This window comes from Chrysochloris asiatica, unplaced genomic scaffold (assembly GCF_000296735.1).
Source record: "Chrysochloris asiatica unplaced genomic scaffold, ChrAsi1.0 scaffold00312, whole genome shotgun sequence".
Lineage (NCBI taxonomy): Eukaryota > Metazoa > Chordata > Mammalia > Afrosoricida > Chrysochloridae > Chrysochloris > Chrysochloris asiatica.
Window position 1 is genome coordinate 809,684 of NW_006408830.1, and position 20,285 is coordinate 829,968.

Here is a 20,285-nt window from a genome sequence, read left to right on the forward strand (position 1 = left end):
AAAGTGGATAGAGAAAAATACTTTTAACTGATGGTATATGGAGGGGATTATAATCAATGTAATGAAACAAGTTATATGAATTGTTGAATGTGAAACGGATGATGTGCCCTGTAAACTTTCACTCAATCCACAATAAAAACCTTAAAAAGAGTGGCATGAGCTAGGGAGGACTGAGATGTAGAAACTGGATGGTGTCTGCACTCAGATTTCTTCCCAAATGCCTTTACATTCCTGTCCCACTTTTTACAAACAGAAACTGTAAATCATCAATGATGTAACATGGGTGTGGTTTAAGCAAGAAAGCTGACTCTAATCAGTAGCCCCATCCATCAAAAATATTGGCAAACAAAAGTACATTTTTATGTAAGTACACATTTATATAAATACATTTTATTGTAAGTTACAAATAATCTAAAATATGTTAGAGATGCAATTTTTTTATGATTCTCCTCCTTAGATGATGAAGCAACAAACTCAATCACACCAAATAAGAAGGATCCCACGGTTTTATCAGAGTCATGGTGTGGTTTTGTAGGATAAGCACTGGACTGCTGTTTTTCAAAGTCAAACTTACCAGTTGCTCCTCAGAAACCCTGTACAGGATCATTATGAGTCAGAACTGACTCGATGGCACTTAACAACAACAACAACAACAGTTTTATTATCATCATTATCACCGTTATTACAATTAAAGACATGTGGCAGATACTACTGGTACCCCCATTTTCCAGCTGAGGTTGTGGTATCAGAGAATTAACCAAAGTCACATGGCAGGTAAGGGCAAGGTATTTAAGCTCAGATTTGACTGATGCCTAAATCCATAGCTTGCATTGTCTCTCGATGACCCATGAGTGGAAAATTCATCCCTTAGACCACAGCCTGGGTCCTAAGCACATCCCTGAGTGCTCTCTACAAACCACTCCTGTATGCCTTGAGTCTCCCAGCCTCTTCTCACCTTAGGTCCAGGGCGTCCTGGGTAACCTGGAAGACCTGGCACCCCAAGCTTGCCCTGCAGAGAGATAGTGGAGCAACAGTCAGAAATTGCAGCTTGGAGCCCAGAGAGAAAAAGTCAGGGAGGTGTAGCAGGCTGGAGGTCAGAGAAACCTGGGTTCAAATCCTGACTCCTACATGCTAGGCAAATGTTCTTGGGCAGATCATTCAACCACTCCAAATCTGTTTCCTAGTTTGTACCATGGGGGTGAAAATCCCTGCTGCGTGTAGTGGTTGTGGGGGTAACAATAAAATGATAATGATGTGTATAGAATTGATCTGTAACCGGAGTTGAGGAGTTAAAGGAGATGACAAAGATGTTAGCGGGCGCTGAGGCCAGAAGTGAAATGGCAGAGGGCAAAGGGCAAAGAATACCATGATTGCAGGATGAGGAAGTTAGCTGGAGGATGGAGAGTGGAGGGGGTGACCAACATCCTCTACCTTCTCCCCAGCTGAACCTGGGGGCCCCTCCTCGCCGGCTAGTCCAGCCTGTCCCTTCAGCCCTTCAGGGCCATCCTCTCCTCGGGCACCGGTGGGTCCTGGATGCCCCTGGAATGAAAAGGAGAGGCTCTGATGCCAGTCATATAGTCACTCCTGTTCCCTTAGTCCCAGCTCACCCCTCCCTACCTTCCCTAAGCACCCCAGACACATCAAATCTCTCATCTGGAGCTCATCTTACCCGGTCGCCTTTAGGGCCCCCATCTCCCTTGAAGCCTGGGAAGCCATCCTCTCCCTGGGTGGAAAACAAAGGTCAGAAGTCAGGGTCTCAGGGGAGGGACACAACCAGTGTCCCCCCAACTGCAAGAAAGTCCTCCCACTGCAAGAAAATCCCTTCCTTCTTACCTTTTCTCCTTTCTCTCCCTGGAGACCTCGGTTGCCAGAAGTGCCCTGAGAAATTACATATATATAAAATCTTAGGACCCAAATTCAGTTCCTGCCCCCAAACTAGCCAGGATAGTCCCAAGAGGATGCTGGACTACATCAGGGATGGGGCAGCCTCAGAGGAAATGTGGTGTGAAAGAGGACACCTCCCCTCCTTTCCAACAGGCAGCCTCCCAAGGTCATTTGTGTGGGGGTGGGCAGGGAAGGCCAGATTTCCAAGTAACTAATTCCCATCTCCCAGGGACATTGTGTCCACAGCCCCTTCTGGCAGGAGAAAGAAGATGAACATTCCAGGCCTCGGCTCATTCTAAAAGCAAAGGAATGTTTCCCATTGTACTAGCTACAGTGCAATTCTGTGCTTGGCAACAAGGCAACTCTGAACTTGGCTACAGAGCAACTGAACAGTGCAAGTCTGAACTCTACTCACACCAAACTCTGGACTAAGGCCACAGTGAAAAGTACATTTGGATACAATATAACTGAACTCATAGATAAGAAATTCTACTTGGATACAGTGTAACTGAGATCAGAGACAACAATGATATTGTACTTGGATACAGTAAAACTATGTGTTTGAACAATGGCACAATTGTGTCCAGACACAGTGGGATTCACTAGACCACAGTGTAACAGAGTTTGATTCTGGCATCGGCTACCACTTGAGTGATATGTAACTACTACGCTTGGCTACAATGTGACTCTAAGTTTAGATAACATGAGGCCTGTGGCCAGCTATTGGTTAGCCCTGGTGTCATAATGGGTTAGACACTGGGCTACTAACCACAAAGTCGGCAGTTCAAATCCACCAACTACTCTATGGGAGAAAGATGAGGCTGTCTGTTCCCTTAAAGATTTAGTCTCAGAACCCCTATAGAACAGTTCTACTCTGTCCTATGGCGCCATTGTGAGTGGGAATTGGCTCTATAGCAGTGGTTTGGGGGGTTTTGTTTATTTGGTTACAGTGTGATTAAGTTTGTCTACAATTTGGAAATGAGAAGATTAGTTGGTTATTAAATACCACCAACTGTTGTTAGACCACAGACAATCTGTACATGTACTACAATGTAACTGAATTTAGCTACAGTATGGATGGGAACTCCAGTGACCCTGCACTTGATCAACAGGACAGACCTAGTTAGCTGCATTGCAGCGCTTGTGGTTCTGGGTTTAGGTGATAGCACAACCTTCACTTGACTGCAGTGTGCTGACCTGGACTACAGTGTGACTTGTGTACTTACGGTTAGATTGTTTTCAGCTTGTAATGGGCCTAACTTTCCTCAATGACAAGGCAACTGATTGTAACTATAATGTAAAGCTGTCCTTTGGTTTTTTTAGCTCCAAAGTAAAACACACTTCTGCATATTGTGTGTCCTTGGCTCAGACCCAAGATCCATTCTTTGTAAGGCAGACTGATTCCTGTCTCAATACACCCAGAAATTTCTGGTGGAGCTATTTTCCTAAAGCCTCTGATGAATTACCCCTACGTTCAGATCCCAAGTACCACCTACCTTCACACCCCGAGGTCCAGGGTAGCCCGTAGGGCCTGCTGATCCAAGTGGACCCTGAAAGGGAGATAAGGTAAGTGCCATCCAGTCCTGCCCCCTCCAAGTTCTCACTGTCCTCCTCTTTCTCCCTTTATGACTCCCTGACTCCAATTTCTGCCTACTGACACTCAACCCCAATCCAATCCATCCCCAGGTAACTCACCTGGGTCCCCTTCTCTCCCGTGGGGCCTTCATGGCCTGGGTGGCCCTGGGGAAGAAACATTGTAAATGATCAGGAACCTAGATTTGTTATTCAGATTCATAAGCCCACCTATTCTTCCTCTTTTTCCCAGCTCCCCATTCTCACCGGAGGGCCATCAGCTCCTGGGAGACCTAGAATCCCTGGGTTACCAGGAGGACCCTGAAAGAAGATAAACAGTAGGGGTTCAGAGTCCCACAATCCATTAAAACAGCTCTACTCAGACATGTAGCTATTTTAATGTTAGAGAATAAGAAGAACCCAGTAGTCAGGAAATGGATTTCTAGCTCTGTTACCCTGGGAAATCTTTGTCTCTAGGATTCTTACCTTTTTGAGCCTCAGAAATCTTTGTCTCTAGGATTCTTAAGAGAAGGCATGTAAAACAAGTGTGACAGACAGATGGAGGGGGAGGGGGAACTTCCAGGCACACCCCTTTCTTTAGAAATGCCTCCCACCAACAGCTCCCACTGAAGAGGGGTGGGCCTAGGCAGCTGACAGGTCCAGAGGCAAGCAGTTTAGCCCTGCTAAGCCAATCAGATTTTTTCCTGAGATTTTGACCTAAGAGACAGAGACTATGAGCAGATAGATCTGGGCTTGAAATGGTGAGAAAACAGTACAAGGTCATGTAGAAATAGAAGCTGGGGTGAGGACAAGCTAAAATAGGTGCAGCTTTTAAAGAAGCATGTCTTCCAGGGAAGATGGAAACAGACATGCAGGGGAATAAAGATGATACCCTAGAACCCCAAAGGAAGGCTTTCCTGCCCTGAGTCATGATAAAACTTTTCTATGACAGGCTTCAGTGGGTTTCCCTTAAATCTGACAAGATCTGCTTCTGTGGACTGACTTTGGTGGGTTCTATTTCTTGCAAGGACCCTTTCCCAACAATGACACTTTGTAACTTTAGGCTTTGTTAGGGAATGTTACAATTTATCATTAGCCTCAGAGCTCATAGAAAAAGTCCTTGTGGGAAGCTTTTGCTGGAGACAGAGCTGAGGGAAGTTTTGGCATGAGCGGTTATAAGTAGAGTTGTCACTTACCTTCTCTCCAGGAATGCCAATGAGTCCTTGGGGGCCAGGAATTCCCTGGAAACATGAAAAGAAAAAAAAAAAAGTGTGAGAGAGAGAGAGAGAGTAAGAGAAGGTACAAGAAAGGGGCAGTAAGCTCCGAGGCTTCTTCTAAGACCTTGGCTGACCCACATTATTGAGAAAAATAGCTCAGACCTGGGACCCAGGGTTTCCTTGCTGTCCTGGAGGTCCTGGTTCTCCTGGAGGACCCTGGGGAAAAAGTAGGGGTTCAGTGGAAAGGTTCCTAGTGTGGAGGTATCAGTGAAGTTGAAATGCTGGCATAGTGGGAATGGATGAGGATATGGATAGTCACAGAGACAAGGGGGAATCAGTAAAGAGTCATGAGGTCAGAGTATCTGAAAGGGTCAGAGGTCAGAGGGTAGGACACGTACCACATTTCCTTTGGCACCTGGAGCACCATCAATTCCAACTACACCCTGTGAGAAGAGAAGGTTTGAGACCAAGACTGGGAGACAAGAAGGCATCAAGTCTGAGACACTGAGAGGAGCAGGTGGAAAAGTAAGTGGGCAGAGAAACCAACCGGGCAACAGAAATGGATACTCAGAGGAGAGAGATGAGAAAAGAAACCGCAGGCAAGGATGCAGAGAGACAGCTACAACTCACTGGGCGTCCTGGGGAGCCCGGGGAGCCCCTGGAACCGATCAGTCCTCGGGGACCCTGCAAGGAAAGAGGAGCATTATCTCAGAGTCACTGCTGGGCCCTGTTCTGAGGCCTTACAAGTCCTTGCCCCTCCCCTACTCCAGACAATCGGCTCTAGGGGTTCCCAATACTCACGGGCTCTCCGGCCTGGCCAGTGGGCCCTGGAGGTCCCTGAGTTCCCTGTGGAGAAGTGTCATCACTTGAAGAGGAGGGCGCCATAAGCCTCAGAGAACCACCTTCCCTCATCTGGGCAGCCCCTCCCAGGGGATCTGAGTCAGGGCATGATGCAAGATCCAGCAGATGGAGCGCATGTGATTCTATTCTGGTTCTGCAAGCCCCAGTCTCACCTCCTAACTCCAAAAATAGGCCATATCCCTTAAGCCTTCTGACTCGCTCCCTGGTGCAGCCCCTTGCCCCTTTTCCAATCCTCTGACTTCTCTGCTTCTCTCTGCCTCTCATTCTGGCTTCCTAGCCTCCAATCTATCCCAAACTCTCTTCTAGACTTACCTTCTCACCATCCTCTCCTGGGGGACCAGGTTGCCCCACATGGCCAAAGTCACCCTGAAGTAGGGAGCAGAGGGAAATGGTGGGTGTGGACACCAGTCATTCAGGCAAGTAGCTCAGGCACAAGGGGTAAGAACTCAGATGCAGGGAGAGGTGGAAAGGATGGCAAGACCATTAGAGGGACTTAGACATGAGGGACGGACCTCGCAGACTCACCCTTTGGCCTTTCTCACCAGGCAATCCCGGCAGACCATCAAAGCCCCGATCACCCTGTCCAAAGAGACACCAGTTGAACCTCAAACCCTTGAGCTTAACCATTCTCCCAAGTCCCAATCTTGATCCAATCAAATTACCTTAGGGCCTGTGTCCCCTGGGAGACCCCGAGCTCCATCTGCTCCAGAGCGACCCTATGGAAGAGGTGAGTCTAAGGATGAAGGATCCACCTCACCTGTAGGCCTACCCAAGATTAGGGACTCAATGGTATTATCATGAGCATCATCAAGAGTTTGTGAAGTGTGGCTGGTAGGTTTGAACCACCAACTTTGTGGTTAGCAGTCTAGTACTTATCCTATAGCACCACACCAGGACTCTGTCATCAAGGTAACTACTGTCACTTGCTTAACACCTTCTTCATGTAGAGTCCTGTGTTGGGGACTCCTGTAGGTACCAATTTAACCTCTCAAGTATAACTCAAGCTCATCCATTATTCTTTATCTCCAGTACCCTGGCCGTAACCTAAATCACCATCATCATCAAATTTAAGGACTTCCAACTTCATTGCACTTGTAACTATTGTATTTATAACTCTTTGGAAAACACCTGGTTCATTATTTCATGTGTCAGGCTCTTCCTCTGCATATGTTAGTTCCTTCTGCTTGGAATGCTCTTCTCTCTGCTGTTCACCTGGTTGTACTTCACATGTCTTTCCTGATTCTCTGACCCAGCCAAATTCCTCTGTCATAAACTCCAAGAGCTAAAGCCATTCCCTTCCCTCAGTGCTCTTATCCCACCAAAGACACCAGCACACGCAGGAGCACAGAACCGAGATTCATGTTGGGTGTTGGGAGAAGTAAAAGGGGTGACCTGGAGACCTAGAAGCCAGCCACTCACCATTTTGCCTTCTCGGCCAGGGGGGCCACGGGGTCCCTGAAGTCCTCGGGGACCCTAGAAAAGAGAGCAAAAGGAGGAAGGAGAAGAGAATAAGTAATAGGAAAGACTTAAAGTCATTGCTTAGGAAGAGCAGTAATTATGAGGGCATCCCCAGTTCTTTTGGCATTTCCCCCAGTCAACACCTTATCCTCTGGCCCCAGGGAAGACCCTTTACATCCAATCTCACCTGTGGTCCAATTTCTCCCACCTCTCCTTTCAGGCCTGGATACCCAGGGAGACCCTTGGAGGAAGGAAGAGAGAGAAGCAGTTCAGTTAGAAAGAGGCAACTACTTTCCACTCATATACTCTACTCCTCCATGCAGCCTCCTTACTCACCATAGGGCCTGGGCGTCCAGTGAGCCCAACAGGGCCAGGGGGACCTTTCATAGCGAGCTGTAGACATGAAAGGGAACAGAGCTTCAGGTCTCCCATAAGACCCCCAACATCTCCCACAAAGGCATGTTCAGGAGACAAACATCTGCCTGGATTCCAGTAGCCCTTCCTTATCCCTCCACCCTGCCATTTTCCTGGCTATCTTCCCATGACCCCTCCTATCAGTTTTGTGACTGTCTCCCCACTCACCTGAGCCTGCTGTAGTACTGCCTGAGCTTGGGCCTGCTGGAAGGAGACTGAGGGTCCTTTGAAGGAACTGCTGGCAAACTGGAACTAAGGAGCAACTAGTGGTGAGGGAAACCCCAAGGAGAAGTCCGCTCCAGGGCCAGGACTCCACCCCCTGGGGCCGTGCCACCCTATCCACTTACCGGCATCATGATCACAGTGCCTGGTAGACCCCGGATCCCATCAATGCCAGGGGTCCCTGGGAGGCCAGCAGGGCCCTGGGAGAGAAAGAGAGGCAGGGATAAGAAGGAAATGATGGAGGTAGGAATAGACAGAGAAGTAGAGATGAGAGATAGAAATGGAGAAGGAGAGAGACAGAGGAGGATGGGGATAGAGAGATGGAGAGAGGGAGGCAGGAAGAGACCGTTAGAGAAATGGCAACAGAGAAATCGACAGAGGGAGGGAGAAACTAATAGAACGTGGCAGAAACCAAAACAGACAAAGCCAGGAGACATGGTGAGAAGAGGTAGAGGCAAAAGAGAAATGACAGACACAGAGACATCGGAGGAAGACAGAAACACTCGGATGTGTTCAGAGACAGAAAGGAGCCAGATGGGGAGAAAGATCAGCAGGAGGGATCACTGGAGACCCAAGACAGTGTCCCCAGTCCAGCCTCCAGACCCATGTTCAGATCTCCTCCCAACCTCAGTTCCACAATCTCAAACCTCACTTCTTCAAGTGCATACACCCCGGGGGGGAGGGGGGGTTCTTACCGGTAACCCAGGGTCCCCAGGAAATCCCGGGGGACCAGGGGGGCCCAAGGGGCCATCCAGCCCCTGTTGGGGACAGAGAAACAGAAGTCACAGGAAGTTCAAAGTTGTAGCCAGATTGACACTGACCCCATACTGACTCCTCAACTCTACCTTTAGTTACCCCGACCCCGCAACACCATACTGAAACACACCAACCTCAAAATGATACATTCAACTCTTCCACTGAGCCTCAAATGTCAAACAACCAGAAAGCATTACACCCAACTCCCACCTCAAAAACACAACACCTCAAATGGAAGGTGGGACAAGGGAAACACAGGCATGACTCACTCGGGGTCCTGGAGCTCCTGGAGGCCCCTCAAACTGATGCCCCTGAAAGGAGAGATGAGTGTGATCCTCAGTCTAGCCCAGACCTTTCATCCTTCTCCCAACCCCAAATCCCTTCACCTGTTCAATCACTGCTGGTTCGCCTTTTGCTCCTTTCTCTCCAGCATCCTAGGGAAGGGAAGGGAAGAGAAAAGAGATGTGGTGGACCTTGGAACTCTGAAGTCCTTAGTGGCACTGTGGGATAATGCACTGGACCACAAACTCAGTTTGCATCTCAAGGTCAGCGGTTCAAACCCACTAACAGCTCTGTGGAAACTCTATACAGGGTTGCTACAAGTCAGAATCAACTCGATGGCACTTAACAATGACCTTGAAACTCCATCCTGAATACTCAGTGACCTAACCTCTAGTTCATCTTCTCACTCCCTCCTCACACATAAAGGGACCACCCTAAGAGACGTTCCTGTCATTCTTTCTTCAGCCAGCCTCAAACTGGCAAAGCCACATAGAGGAGAGGAACATGAACTCTAAGAGGCTGAATGCCTGGTTTAAACCCTGGATCTGCCACTTACGAGCTCAGTGTTGCCATTGGGCAGCTTGTTTGATGCCTCCAGCCTCATCTGTAAAGTTGGTGAGTGAATGAGAGTTATATATACACCCCATACGAAGATGAATCAATTAAAACAATGCTTGGTACACTAGGGTAAAGTAGTTATGAGTATTTACCTTTCCCCCTGTCTAACACCAATTACTTTATTTACAATTTATTTTATTTTTGTTCCTGCTGTTGAGAATGTACAAAGGGACTTCAAAAAGTTTGTGGGAAAATTACATCTTTTTTTTTTTTTTTTAAGCTTTTATTGAGAATTGAGTGATAGTTTACATGGGAGAACATGGGTTTTGCACTCACCCTATTGTATTTCGTTTCATTGGAATAATTACAACACTTTCCATTCATCATCATCCAATAGTATTTGTTTCTATTCCCTGTGGGTTTTGGGTTTTTTTGTTTTTTGTTTTTTTTTAATGTACACAAAAGAACTCAGAAATATATAATCATTTAAGCAACCAAAGGGCGCATTCTGCAAGCCTGCCTCCTGGCCGCCAGCACACATTCTTTCTCTTTCCATGAGTCTAGAGGCCTCTATCTCTCGATGTCCTCATCTCTGCCTCCATCTCTGGTGTCACTCATTATCTTTTAATTCCATTTTTCCGCAAACTTTTTGAAGCCCCCTCATATAAGTAGACATACATCAATTCAACAATATCTGCATGGGCAATTCAATTACACTGATTGCATTCTTCAAGTTTTGCAATCATTCTCACCCTCCTTTCCAATTGTCCCTCCCCTAGTCACAGAAACTCACAGCTCCCTAAGGTTCCTATCCAGCCTTTGGAGTTTCTGTTATCAATTTGATCCCTTATAAATAGATCTTTAAGGAGCTCTGGTAGCGTAGTGGTTACGAATCAGGGTGCTAATCTCATGGTCAGCAGTTTGAAATTACCAGCTGTTCTGCAGGAAAAAGTTGAGGCTTTCTGCTCCCGTAAAGATTTGCAGGCTTGGAAACCCTGTACAGGGTTGCTATGAGTTGGAACCGATTCCACAGTACATAACAACAACAACAACATCAAATAGATCTTTAAAAAAGCAAAATGCTCAAGGCAGACATTCTTTACTAATCAGACTAAACTATTTGTTTTTTTTAAAGCAGGTTAATTTTTTTTTCCTTAAATGTTTTATTGTGAATTATGTGATAGTTTCCATGGAAGAACATTAGTTTTACATTCATTCTATTAAACTATTTGTTTTTTAAGATGACCTCAGGGAATATTTTTGGTTTAAAATTTAAAGATTATATCAGGACACTGGTTTCAAGGGTTCATTCAGACTCTATGACTCCATATAGTCTGGATTCCACGAGGATTTGCAATTCTGCTTGGCATTTCTCCCCTGTGTCTACGTTGCTTTCTTATGCAATTTCTTTCAATCCTTTAAGTAAAAATACATTTCTCCACTAATGAGCCTCAAGTATGTATCTCTAGCCTAGACCAAAATCATGAACTCCAGAATCTTCTAACCAACCTCCTAATTGACCTCTCCATTTGATGGCAAACAGGTGTATCCAATTTAACATGTGCAATAAGGGTTCTTAGACGCTCTCGATCTGCCCCTCCTTCAGGATCCCCCATCTTAATCAGTGGTCCCACCCTGCATCTAACCAGCCATCCTTACAGCTTTCTCCTCATCCAGCAGCAACCCCAAAACAGAGCATGTGGCAAATCTGCCCACTTCTCTCGGTCCCCCTCACCACCACTCTTGCTGTGTCACCTTCTCTTGCCTAACCAGTTTCCATCAAGTTGATTCTAATTCAGTCCTCTGTAGAAGCAATGGACTGCTAACCACAAGGTCAATGGTTCAAGCCCACCAGCCATTCCTCAGGAGAAAGATGAGGTTTTCCATTCCTATGAAGATTGCTCTGAATTGGAACTGACTCAGGGACACTTAGCAACAACATGTGTCAATGGCTGATTTTTCAGAAGTGGATCACCATGCCTTTCTTCTGAGGTACTTGTGAGTGGACTCAAACCACTAACCTTTAGGTTAGCAACCTGAAGACCTTAACAGCACCAACCAAGCAAGGACTCTTCTCGCACCTATTTCTACAGGGTTCTCTGCTGCCCCTCTGGCTCCCCCTACAGTCCACTCGTCACTCAGCATCCAGAGGGAGCTTTTAATTTTTTAAACATGCAAGTCACATCCTGTTCCATCTTGAGCTTAGACTAAAAGTTAAATTCATCACCCTACCCACAGACCCAGTCATGTGCACAGTGCATGTCACTGCTGGTGCTCAATAAATATTTGTCAACTGTACTAGGGTGGGGGAAAGCATTCTAGGCAAGATCAACAGAAGGCAGGAGAAAGGATGTGACTCTATGTAACTCCAGATGGGAGTCCTTTCCTCTGCACATAACCCAGCCACCCAGGCTCACAGGAAAGATCTGTAGGTGAGTCCTTGAAGACTGCTCAGCTGCCCTGAAGAGGGGACCCATGGTGAGGCCATCTCTTTCCTTGTCCTCAGTGGCTTCGTCAGTCTTCAGGGTCTGCAGCTCAGTTCCATTGTCAGGATCCAGGTCCCCCTGAGGGCATTGGGACAGAACAAAATTTCCCTTAACCTCCTCATTCTCTGCCACCAGCCTCCTGAGACACCACCACCACCCAGCATCCCCTTCCAGTCCTGTTCACTTCTCACCAACCTCTACAATGGTGACATTGCCGTCCGTGGACACAGTGGTGGTGATCATCAAAGGGGACAGGGGAGTCGGAGGCAAAGCTGGGGATGGCACTGCTGTCTTGGGGACGCCAGCAGAGGTCTGGAACCAAGACAGAGGTATATCAGGTCTGAGGCCCAGGGGATCAGGCAATCAAGACAAAGGAGAGGCACAGAGGAAACAAATCCTGCCCCTAGAGTTCTCAGAGGTCTGGGCAGATGGATAGAGGATTCCCAAGAAACATCAGAGGGGTTTAGGTTTGGGGTCAAGTGTGCTGGCTGGATCAGAGAAGCCACAAGGGAGCACCATCATGGATGGAGGGGAGGCAGGGTCAGGTCCTGAAAGCCTGGGAAGCAGAGGGAAGCTGGATCCAGAGCCGAGGAGTCAAAATCAAGGTCCAGAACTCAGAGCCAGACTCCCGGAAGCCTATCTCACATGTCCTGTCCCAAGGCAGAGTTCAGCGGTCCACCAGCCAGGCCCCAGTCAGACAGGGACCGGCAGCTGCTCCCGGCCTGGACAGCTACAGAGAAATTAGATCAAAACAGAGGCCTAAGTGACAGCCCAGAGCTGAGGGGGAGAGTGAAAAGGGGCCACTTACTCCTGGCATCCAAGTTCAGAGCCTGAAGTGTCAACTTCTTTGCCCATAAATGTTAGGAGCAGAGCTAGTGACACCCTCCAACAAAGGGCACCCCAACCAGTGACTTCCCATGGTAACCCTACCCAGTGATCCTTGACCAATGGCTCCTAAACAATTATTCCTATGCTAATAAACCCCATTAAGGAGCTCTGGTAGTGAAGTGGTTACGAATCGGGCTGCGAACCGCAAGGTAAGCAGTTGGAAACTACCAGCTGTTCCGCGGGAGAAAGATGTGGCTTTCTGCTCCCATAAAGATTTACAGCCTCGGAAACCCTGTACAGGGTCGCTATGAGTCGGAACCGACTCCACGGCACATAACAACAACAACAACAAAGTAAACCCCATTAATGACTTACAACCAGTGACCACACACACAACAAATGATCCCCAGTGATTCCACTAAGGACCTCAAACCAGTGACCCACACCGAAGACCCCTAATCAGTGCCAACAAATAATAACCCATAGCAATGACTCCCAACCAGTTATTTTTACAACTATGGACCATCAGTAAGTCCCCACTTCATGACCCCTATCATTGGCCCTGACCAGTTATTCCCCAGCCAATGAGTTCCATCAGTGACCTTAATCAATTATTTCTCCAGTCAGTGTCCCCTAGCCCATGAAAAGTGCCCTCTAGTCAATCAATGACTTCCAGACAGTAATCCATTCAATGACATTAGTCATCTTCTAACTAATAATCTAGTGTAGCGCCGTGGGTTAATGCGCTGGACTGCAAAGTCGGTTTGAACCGTGAGGTCAGCAATTCAATTTCACCAGCAGCTCCTCGGAAACCCGATACAGGCTCACTATGGGTTGGAACCAACTCAATGGCACTTAACAACAACAATGAACTTTAAGTAAGACATCACCCAGCTGATGGTTCCCATAAATGACCCCAACATCAACCCTAATCTAGTGACACCAGAGACATCAACGGCAGCCCTATCAATGACTTCCAACTACAAAGCCCAAGTAGTAAACCTTCCCACATTGATCTCAACCAATATCCCCTTACAGCAACCCCAACCAGAAATTCTCATCATGGAAGCCAAATAAGGCCTCCAAATTAGTGATTCCTCCAGTGAATAACTCTCATCATGCCCCAACCAGTGAACTCCAACCAATGACACACCAACAAATGAACCTACCACCCCTGCCACCCACTAATGATGCCATCTAAACAGTGGCATCCACCAAGAACCCCTAATAATCAGGTACTTAATATGTTCCGCCCAAGAGGTGGAGTGGGCTGAGACGGAGGAGTTTATGAAACAGTCATCCATCAGCTAGGAGAAGTAGAGATCAGGGATTAGAAAACCACAGGTAAGGACCATGAATGAAAAGCCACAGGTCAGCGGAGGTCAGAGACCAGAAGTCAGGTGGTCAAAGAACAGAGGTCAAAGGTGGCTAGTTCTTTACCTGGTTCTCCAGGGAGGTAGGAGTTGGACTCAAGGTCATAGTTTTTTTGTTCTTCTTCCTGCCCTTCCCCTTGCGACCTCTCCCTTTCTTCTTCCCCTTCCCCTTTCTTCTAGGGGTAGATGTTTCCAGCTCACCCTGGGGGGCCTGGGAAGCAAGTCTCAGTCAGGTCCACAAGCTGGCCTCAGTGAGGACCTCAACTTCCCATTCCCTCAGTAGAAATCCCACCGCTCGGGTCATCTGGGGCCCTGCTGGCAAGGGATTGACAGGAGTCCACTGTTCCTGTGTTTTGAGGCCAGGACTCACTCAGCTCTGTGGTCAGGGGTCAAGGTCAGGTATGCATTCTGCCTGGGATTAGAGTCACTCACTTGTGTGACCTGAGTCAAGGGTCACTCAGGGAGACTTCAGACTCTTTGAGGTCAGAGGTCACTTAGTCCTGTCACTTAGGGGTCAGAATTCACTCATTCTTGAGACCTGGAGTCAGATGACTTAGGTCAGCAGTAACGCAGCCCCTCACTCACCACTGTGGCTAAGGGGTCCAGGTCGTCACAGCCAGGAAGGTATTGCTCACAGGCCTGGAAGGCAGCCTGAGGATCTGGGCATATCAGCAGCTCCTGAATATCTCCCTGGGGTGGGAGGTGGGGGAAGAGGTACAGACTGACTCTGATCGTCCATTCCCCACCTCCCAACACCAAGGCTTGGTGTTTATTTACCCAGAGCACTCTAAATATAAAGAATCCCCCCTGTACCCAGAAACTGAGAGAAGGAAAGATTTTCTCAGGATCACACAACATCACAACCACAAACCACATCCCACAATATCTGTCACATCAAAGCCACATTGGTTCCTTCACTCTCAGGTAAAGAGCAAGCTCCAGCTATGTACCAGGTAACCTTCTAGATCCTGGAGCTCGAGGGGAACAAGATCAATGAGGTCCCTGGTCTCCTAGATGTGGCACACATCACAACTACACACAGCACAGTCGGCAGTAATAGTAGCCATCCCACAAGCACAGCCACACAACAGCCCATCTTTCTGGTACCCACCCCCCCACAATTCTACACTATCATTATAACCACAGCATTCATTACAAACAGGCAACTCACAAGCAGCCCACGAGGACAGGCAGAGGCATCCACCTAAGTCACACAGCACAACCTTATCCTCCACACCAGGCCTACTGTGCACATCACAACATACAGTTCTGTGACTCTGCAACCTCACACCCTCACACATGGGGACCATGCACTCAAACATGGTCCTCCTTTCCCTCAGCTTCTGGGGCTACATTGAAGCTTTTCCCAAGCCCTTCTCCAGATTCAGGTTGTAGACAAAACTCCCTCCTGCCCCTGCCTCAGTTTCTCCTGGTACTGAACCTCTACCTCAAAAGTCTCCTCCCCCAGGTCCTGGGTTCCAAGTACAGTGAATCCAGTTGTGTTGATGGATCGAGGTCTTTGGCCCAACATGGGGGGCTGAGGTTCACAGTCAGCCACCAGGGTTACCACCATGCCATTCACACTGACCGCCACACGGTGCCACCTACAGAGGGACAACCTCAGTAGGGGGTGCTTCTCATCCCACCTTTCCTTGGATCACCACCCTCCCTACACTCACCTGCCATCTGTGAAGTTGACCTGCTGGGAGAGGGGACTAAAAGTGTCACCTAAGAGGTCCAACCCTGGCCCCAGCACCAGTCCCAGCTGTCGGACCCCCATCTCATCGTAAATGGACAGAAGGGTGGACCTGCTGGTTGCCTGGCTCCGCAGAGTGACCAACACGGAGAAGTTCTCAGGGAAGTGTCCATCTGGTGGGCAGAAGACAAGGGGCAGCTCAGGTGGCTTGACTTTGCTCCCAGGATGACCCCAGCCACTCTACCCTAACTCACCTGGAAAGAGCTCCCTCGTGGGGACACTGAGTGTGCTGGCCTTGCCCACCCTGAATGCCCGGTCACCCTCTGGGGTCCTCTGAGGGCAGAAGCCAGGCCCCTCAGGGACCCCAGCTTGGCCCCCACGCATGCCCAGAGCCTTCAGTACATCCACGGGGTCTGCTGCAGAGAGAAACCAGGGGGAGAGGGCATTAGAACAAGCCAGACTCCACATGAATGACTCAGGTTTAGGGGGGTCAGTCCCCCTCCATGTTTGTGGCTCAGAGAAAAGAAACAGGCCTGGGACCAGCACCCCCTCTCCCCACCCCACATCTGTTCCGGCCTCATCAGACTGTTAACTCCTGTTTTTTTTCCCCTTGGTTTTTGGTGAGAAGAAAAAGCTGACCTAGTTCTGTGATGAATCAAAGCTTCCTGGCCGGAGCCCCAGTGCCGACTGTCCCCATCTCCCCACTCCTCCGCCCTGACTCTCGGGGGCTGATTCCTAAGCCTTCAGCGCCCTTGCCAGGGGAAAGTCGCTTGGAGAGGAAGGTCTCTGAGTGGGTTCTTGCCCCCACCACACACACACACACACACACACACACACACACACACATGCGCGCATGCACGCACGCACTCACTCACTCTCACACGCACTCTCCTTCCTCAGGCCTCATCGTTCTAACTACCATCACTTCTAACTCTCTGAACTTCTATCGGACTTCCTCCTTTGGCTACTGACCACCTTCATGAACATTCACACATGACTTCCACTCTTTGGCCACCACAACCTTCACTGTCTTCCCTCTGAACTCCTTCCTAAGACTCCCCTCTTTGACCACTGACACTTTGGATTTCCTCCCTCTGATATCCCCCACTGACCATCTCCTTCTGACAGCTCTCTCTCTGATCTGAACTGACTTATACTATCCTGCTCCTCTGATCGTCCTCTACCTGACCCCAACCTCTGACCTCCAACCCTCCCCACTTTGACCTTTGACCTCCTTTACCTGACTTCTTTGATTTCCTCCTCTGGCCACATCCTTCTGACCTCCTTCCTCTTCTTATCCCTGTCTCCTCTGTCTGACTGTCCTATGACCTCCTCATCTCATCCCCACTCCTGACCTCTTTCTTTCTCTGATAACCCTTTGACCTCCTCCCTCTGACCCTATCCCTTTCTCATCCCAATAGAGGAAGGAACATGTCTGGCCCAACCAGATCGGAAATCAGGCCAAGCCATCAGTCCAGCCCCAGGAAGCCAGGCCAGCACTAAGTAGAACCACATGGCTTGGGCAGGAGTATGTGGGGGCTTCCCCTGGGTCCAAAGACCCTGCCCTATCCTGGCTTCCCCCCACCAGCCTCTTGTCCCACTAACCCCCTGACCCAGCCTCTTGGCAGGAACCAGATTCTGCAGAATTTGCCATGACCTCACCCCTGGAGGTGGCTCTGCTGACCTCACCATTGGGAACCAGGGTGGGGGAGCCAGACTTGAGGGACCCCATCCCAGCTCCCCCTGAATCAGGCTCCTCTGTTCTCATTCTCTAGATTCCAATGTCCTCTGCTCTAACCTCTGCTTTCTCTTGCCTTAATCTCCTTCAACTCTTTCCTCTGTCCCTCCCATGCCCTCTCGGTTCTATTTTCTCTCAGTGTTTTCAGATCTCTCTCTGTGTCCAAAGTCCAACTCCAAGTCTCTTTCCCTCTCTGGCTCTGGCTCTTGGTTTCTCTTTGGTTCTTCCATCTTTGCATGTTTCTCTCTCATTCTCTCTCTTTTCATTTGGATTACCGCCCTCATCAACTCTCCTTCTCCACTTCCCTCCCACCAGACCCAATCTCTAATTGCTTGCTCTGTGACTGAGCTATCATTAAGAGCTATTTGGGTTAGAGCCCCCTGGGGCTGAGATCTGGGCTCCCAGGCTCTGCTGACCACAAGGATCACGCCCCCTTGGAGTCATCATCCCCAGGAAAGGGCTGTGATCCATGACCTGACCCAGCGTGATTCTCTCAGGCTCTGCCCCAAGCTCTGCTTAGCCTCTTTGCAATGGGAAGGGGTCTCCTCTCAACCACTGCTCATTCACACATAAAAAGTCCTCCCCAGCACCTAACCCAAATGCTTCCTGCTTCAATCTTGGGTCCCTTCTGTAGTGACCTTTCAAAAACTGACTGCCCTTTCTTTTCATGGCTGGCTTTGTGACAAGAAGACACACAAGAGGCATTGAGTCTGCCTGAAGGACCAGGCAGTGGGGGTCTGTTAGGGACCCAGCTGCCCTTCTCCCACATACTTTTCTCTGTTTTGAACAGGGCCCCCTCCAAAGACCCCAGGGGGGCAGGTCTGAAATTCCAAGAGAAGCAAGCCAGGATTAGGCTTCAACATGGCTGGGATAGCCCAGGTATATGAAAACACACAGGTGTGAGTGTGCCTGCAGATGTGTGTGTGTTGCTGTGTGAAGGATGTGTGACTCTGAATGGGCCAAGGATTGACTAGGCAGATGGTGTGTTAATGTGTCAATGTGTGAAAGTATTTGAGCTGTGATGGTAAAATTAGGGAGTCACATGGGGGTAGTTTGGTGAATCTGTTGGCCTGAGCTTGTGATGGGGGCTTGTGGTAATGTGTGAGAGTGTGCCCCACCCAGAAAATGGGTAGTTGGCTGTGAATTTTGACCAATTGCATGTGTGCTTGTAGGAGCATGTGTGAGAGCTTAAAACTGCAGGGAAATGGCAAGAGCGGTGACCATGGGCTGGGTGGAGTTGTGTGGGCACAGACATGGGAGTTTAATATTTCTGGTGTCCCAGAGGACAGATATTCTGAGTGGATGTCTAGAATTGCTCACATTAGGATGTGTGAGTGTGGGAATGGGCATAGGCTAATTTGGGATTGCCCACTAGGCAGACTCATCCCTGGGCTCAAGGATGGTGACTCACGGTAGTGGTGGTGGGTGAGCCTACTGGGTTTTCTGGGAACACTTGGTCTGGCCATCTTTCAGATTTGGGAAGCCCATTTAACCATTTCCTAAGGAATCACAACCACCCCCAACCCGGGACATTCCCCACCTTGAACCCTGTGGGGCAGCGTGGCTCCCAGCCAAATGCGCACAGCTGGGCGTGCGTCAGCGGTGACTCACCCGTCCGGAGGCCCCCAGGACCCCTGGGGGGCCCCTGAGAAATTCCTCGGGAAAAACACCCGAAGCTGATGCAGCTGGGGAGAGCAACTTCCACTCCCTCCCCCGCTCGCGCTCCGCCCCGCCCTGCGCCCCGCCCCGCCTCGCCCCTCACCGCAGGCCTCTCGGGGCCCTGTCCATGGTGCTGATACCGGCTCTGGGGAGCGAGGGGCGGGGTGGGGGGGCAGTGGGAGTGAAGGGAGAAAGGGTAGGGGAGCATGGAGGGAGAATGGGGGTGAAGCCACTAAGGGAGATGCAAAGGGAACTCTGGACCACCAAATAGCCCCTTCCTACGCTCTCCCCCGCTCATCATCAACCTCAATATCAGTCACTCATATTCTCACGGGCGATTAGCTACAGCCCCAAATCACAACTGCACCCCTCACAGGTCACCCCAAGTAACCCAGTCGCACCCATAACACACACACGGTGATTCTGAAAATCAGCCACACACTTGTACACCTACAATGCACAACCACACGCCCTCCTAGGAATCGCCAATCACCCACATCATTCAGTCACCAACTCCCACCACGTCTTAGCACAGACAATTTCTCTCCAAATGGGCGCTCACACAGTGCCACACACTACACCCACACAAACACACACACACACCTATTAATTGCATCCATTCCCACGTATCCGACGATTAAAACACCGCCACACGTTTCCCCGCCCCCTTCAGCTGTCACACCCACAAGTCGTCCAGAGTGGGACACTCGGTCCCCATATCACACCGCGGCCACACAAACTTATCCATAGTGACGCACACGCCCCATTCCCGGCTCCTCCCTGCCTTTGGACCCTCGCTGGATCCTGCACTGGGGACCCTATCGCCTCCTTCCAGACTTACCGGCCTGCGTCCAGGGCAGAAGCTGCAGCGCAGCTAGGAGCAGGCAGAGGCGGGCCCGCGGCTGACCCAGGTCCGGGATACTCCCCATCCCAGCGGGGCCACTGGGCGGCTGACGGGCGCGGCGACTCCACCGGCACGGCGCACTCCCTCGGGCGACCGGCTCCACTCGAAATCGGCTGGGGACTGTCCGAGACCCCGCCACGGCCTCGCCCAGAGCTCTAGAGCCGTGGGGCGGGACCGCTGCGGGGCGGGGGGCAGAGGGCTTGACAGCTGGTGGGGGAGTTGGGAAAGTTTGTGCCGCGCTCTGATTGGCCAGCTGGAGTGGCGTACGAACCAGAAGCTGGGCGGTTCTTGCCCCACCCTACAGTGAAGGAGGAAGATGTCTCCTATCCAGTCTTAGAATCAGGGGGCCCAGACCCTCTCAAAGGATGTTTTAGGCT

General features: G+C 49.7%; 1 protein-coding gene across 1 annotated transcript in view; it reads right to left on the reverse strand.

Annotated features, from left to right (window-relative positions):
• The window catches only part of COL5A3 (collagen, type V, alpha 3), a 43,940-nt gene extending 24,007 nt beyond the window's left edge, over positions 1-19,933 (reverse strand). Inside the window, exons 1-31 of the mRNA XM_006875077.1 lie at positions 19,846-19,933; positions 15,862-16,020; positions 15,591-15,780; positions 15,359-15,515; positions 14,497-14,601; positions 13,979-14,122; positions 11,906-12,022; positions 11,642-11,788; positions 8,771-8,818; positions 8,654-8,695; positions 8,324-8,386; positions 7,754-7,828; positions 7,575-7,658; positions 7,329-7,385; positions 7,180-7,233; positions 6,954-7,007; positions 6,197-6,250; positions 6,060-6,113; positions 5,847-5,900; positions 5,475-5,519; positions 5,304-5,357; positions 5,072-5,116; positions 4,836-4,889; positions 4,653-4,697; positions 3,724-3,777; positions 3,580-3,624; positions 3,381-3,434; positions 1,834-1,878; positions 1,670-1,723; positions 1,432-1,539; positions 956-1,009 (exon numbers count right to left, since the gene is read on the reverse strand). Coding sequence (XP_006875139.1) covers positions 956-1,009; positions 1,432-1,539; positions 1,670-1,723; positions 1,834-1,878; positions 3,381-3,434; positions 3,580-3,624; positions 3,724-3,777; positions 4,653-4,697; positions 4,836-4,889; positions 5,072-5,116; positions 5,304-5,357; positions 5,475-5,519; positions 5,847-5,900; positions 6,060-6,113; positions 6,197-6,250; positions 6,954-7,007; positions 7,180-7,233; positions 7,329-7,385; positions 7,575-7,658; positions 7,754-7,828; positions 8,324-8,386; positions 8,654-8,695; positions 8,771-8,818; positions 11,642-11,788; positions 11,906-12,022; positions 13,979-14,122; positions 14,497-14,601; positions 15,359-15,515; positions 15,591-15,780; positions 15,862-16,020; positions 19,846-19,933 — 2,403 coding nt within the window. The remainder of the gene's footprint in view (positions 1-955; positions 1,010-1,431; positions 1,540-1,669; positions 1,724-1,833; positions 1,879-3,380; positions 3,435-3,579; positions 3,625-3,723; positions 3,778-4,652; positions 4,698-4,835; positions 4,890-5,071; positions 5,117-5,303; positions 5,358-5,474; positions 5,520-5,846; positions 5,901-6,059; positions 6,114-6,196; positions 6,251-6,953; positions 7,008-7,179; positions 7,234-7,328; positions 7,386-7,574; positions 7,659-7,753; positions 7,829-8,323; positions 8,387-8,653; positions 8,696-8,770; positions 8,819-11,641; positions 11,789-11,905; positions 12,023-13,978; positions 14,123-14,496; positions 14,602-15,358; positions 15,516-15,590; positions 15,781-15,861; positions 16,021-19,845) is intronic.
• Positions 19,934-20,285: the final 352 nt, after the last annotated feature.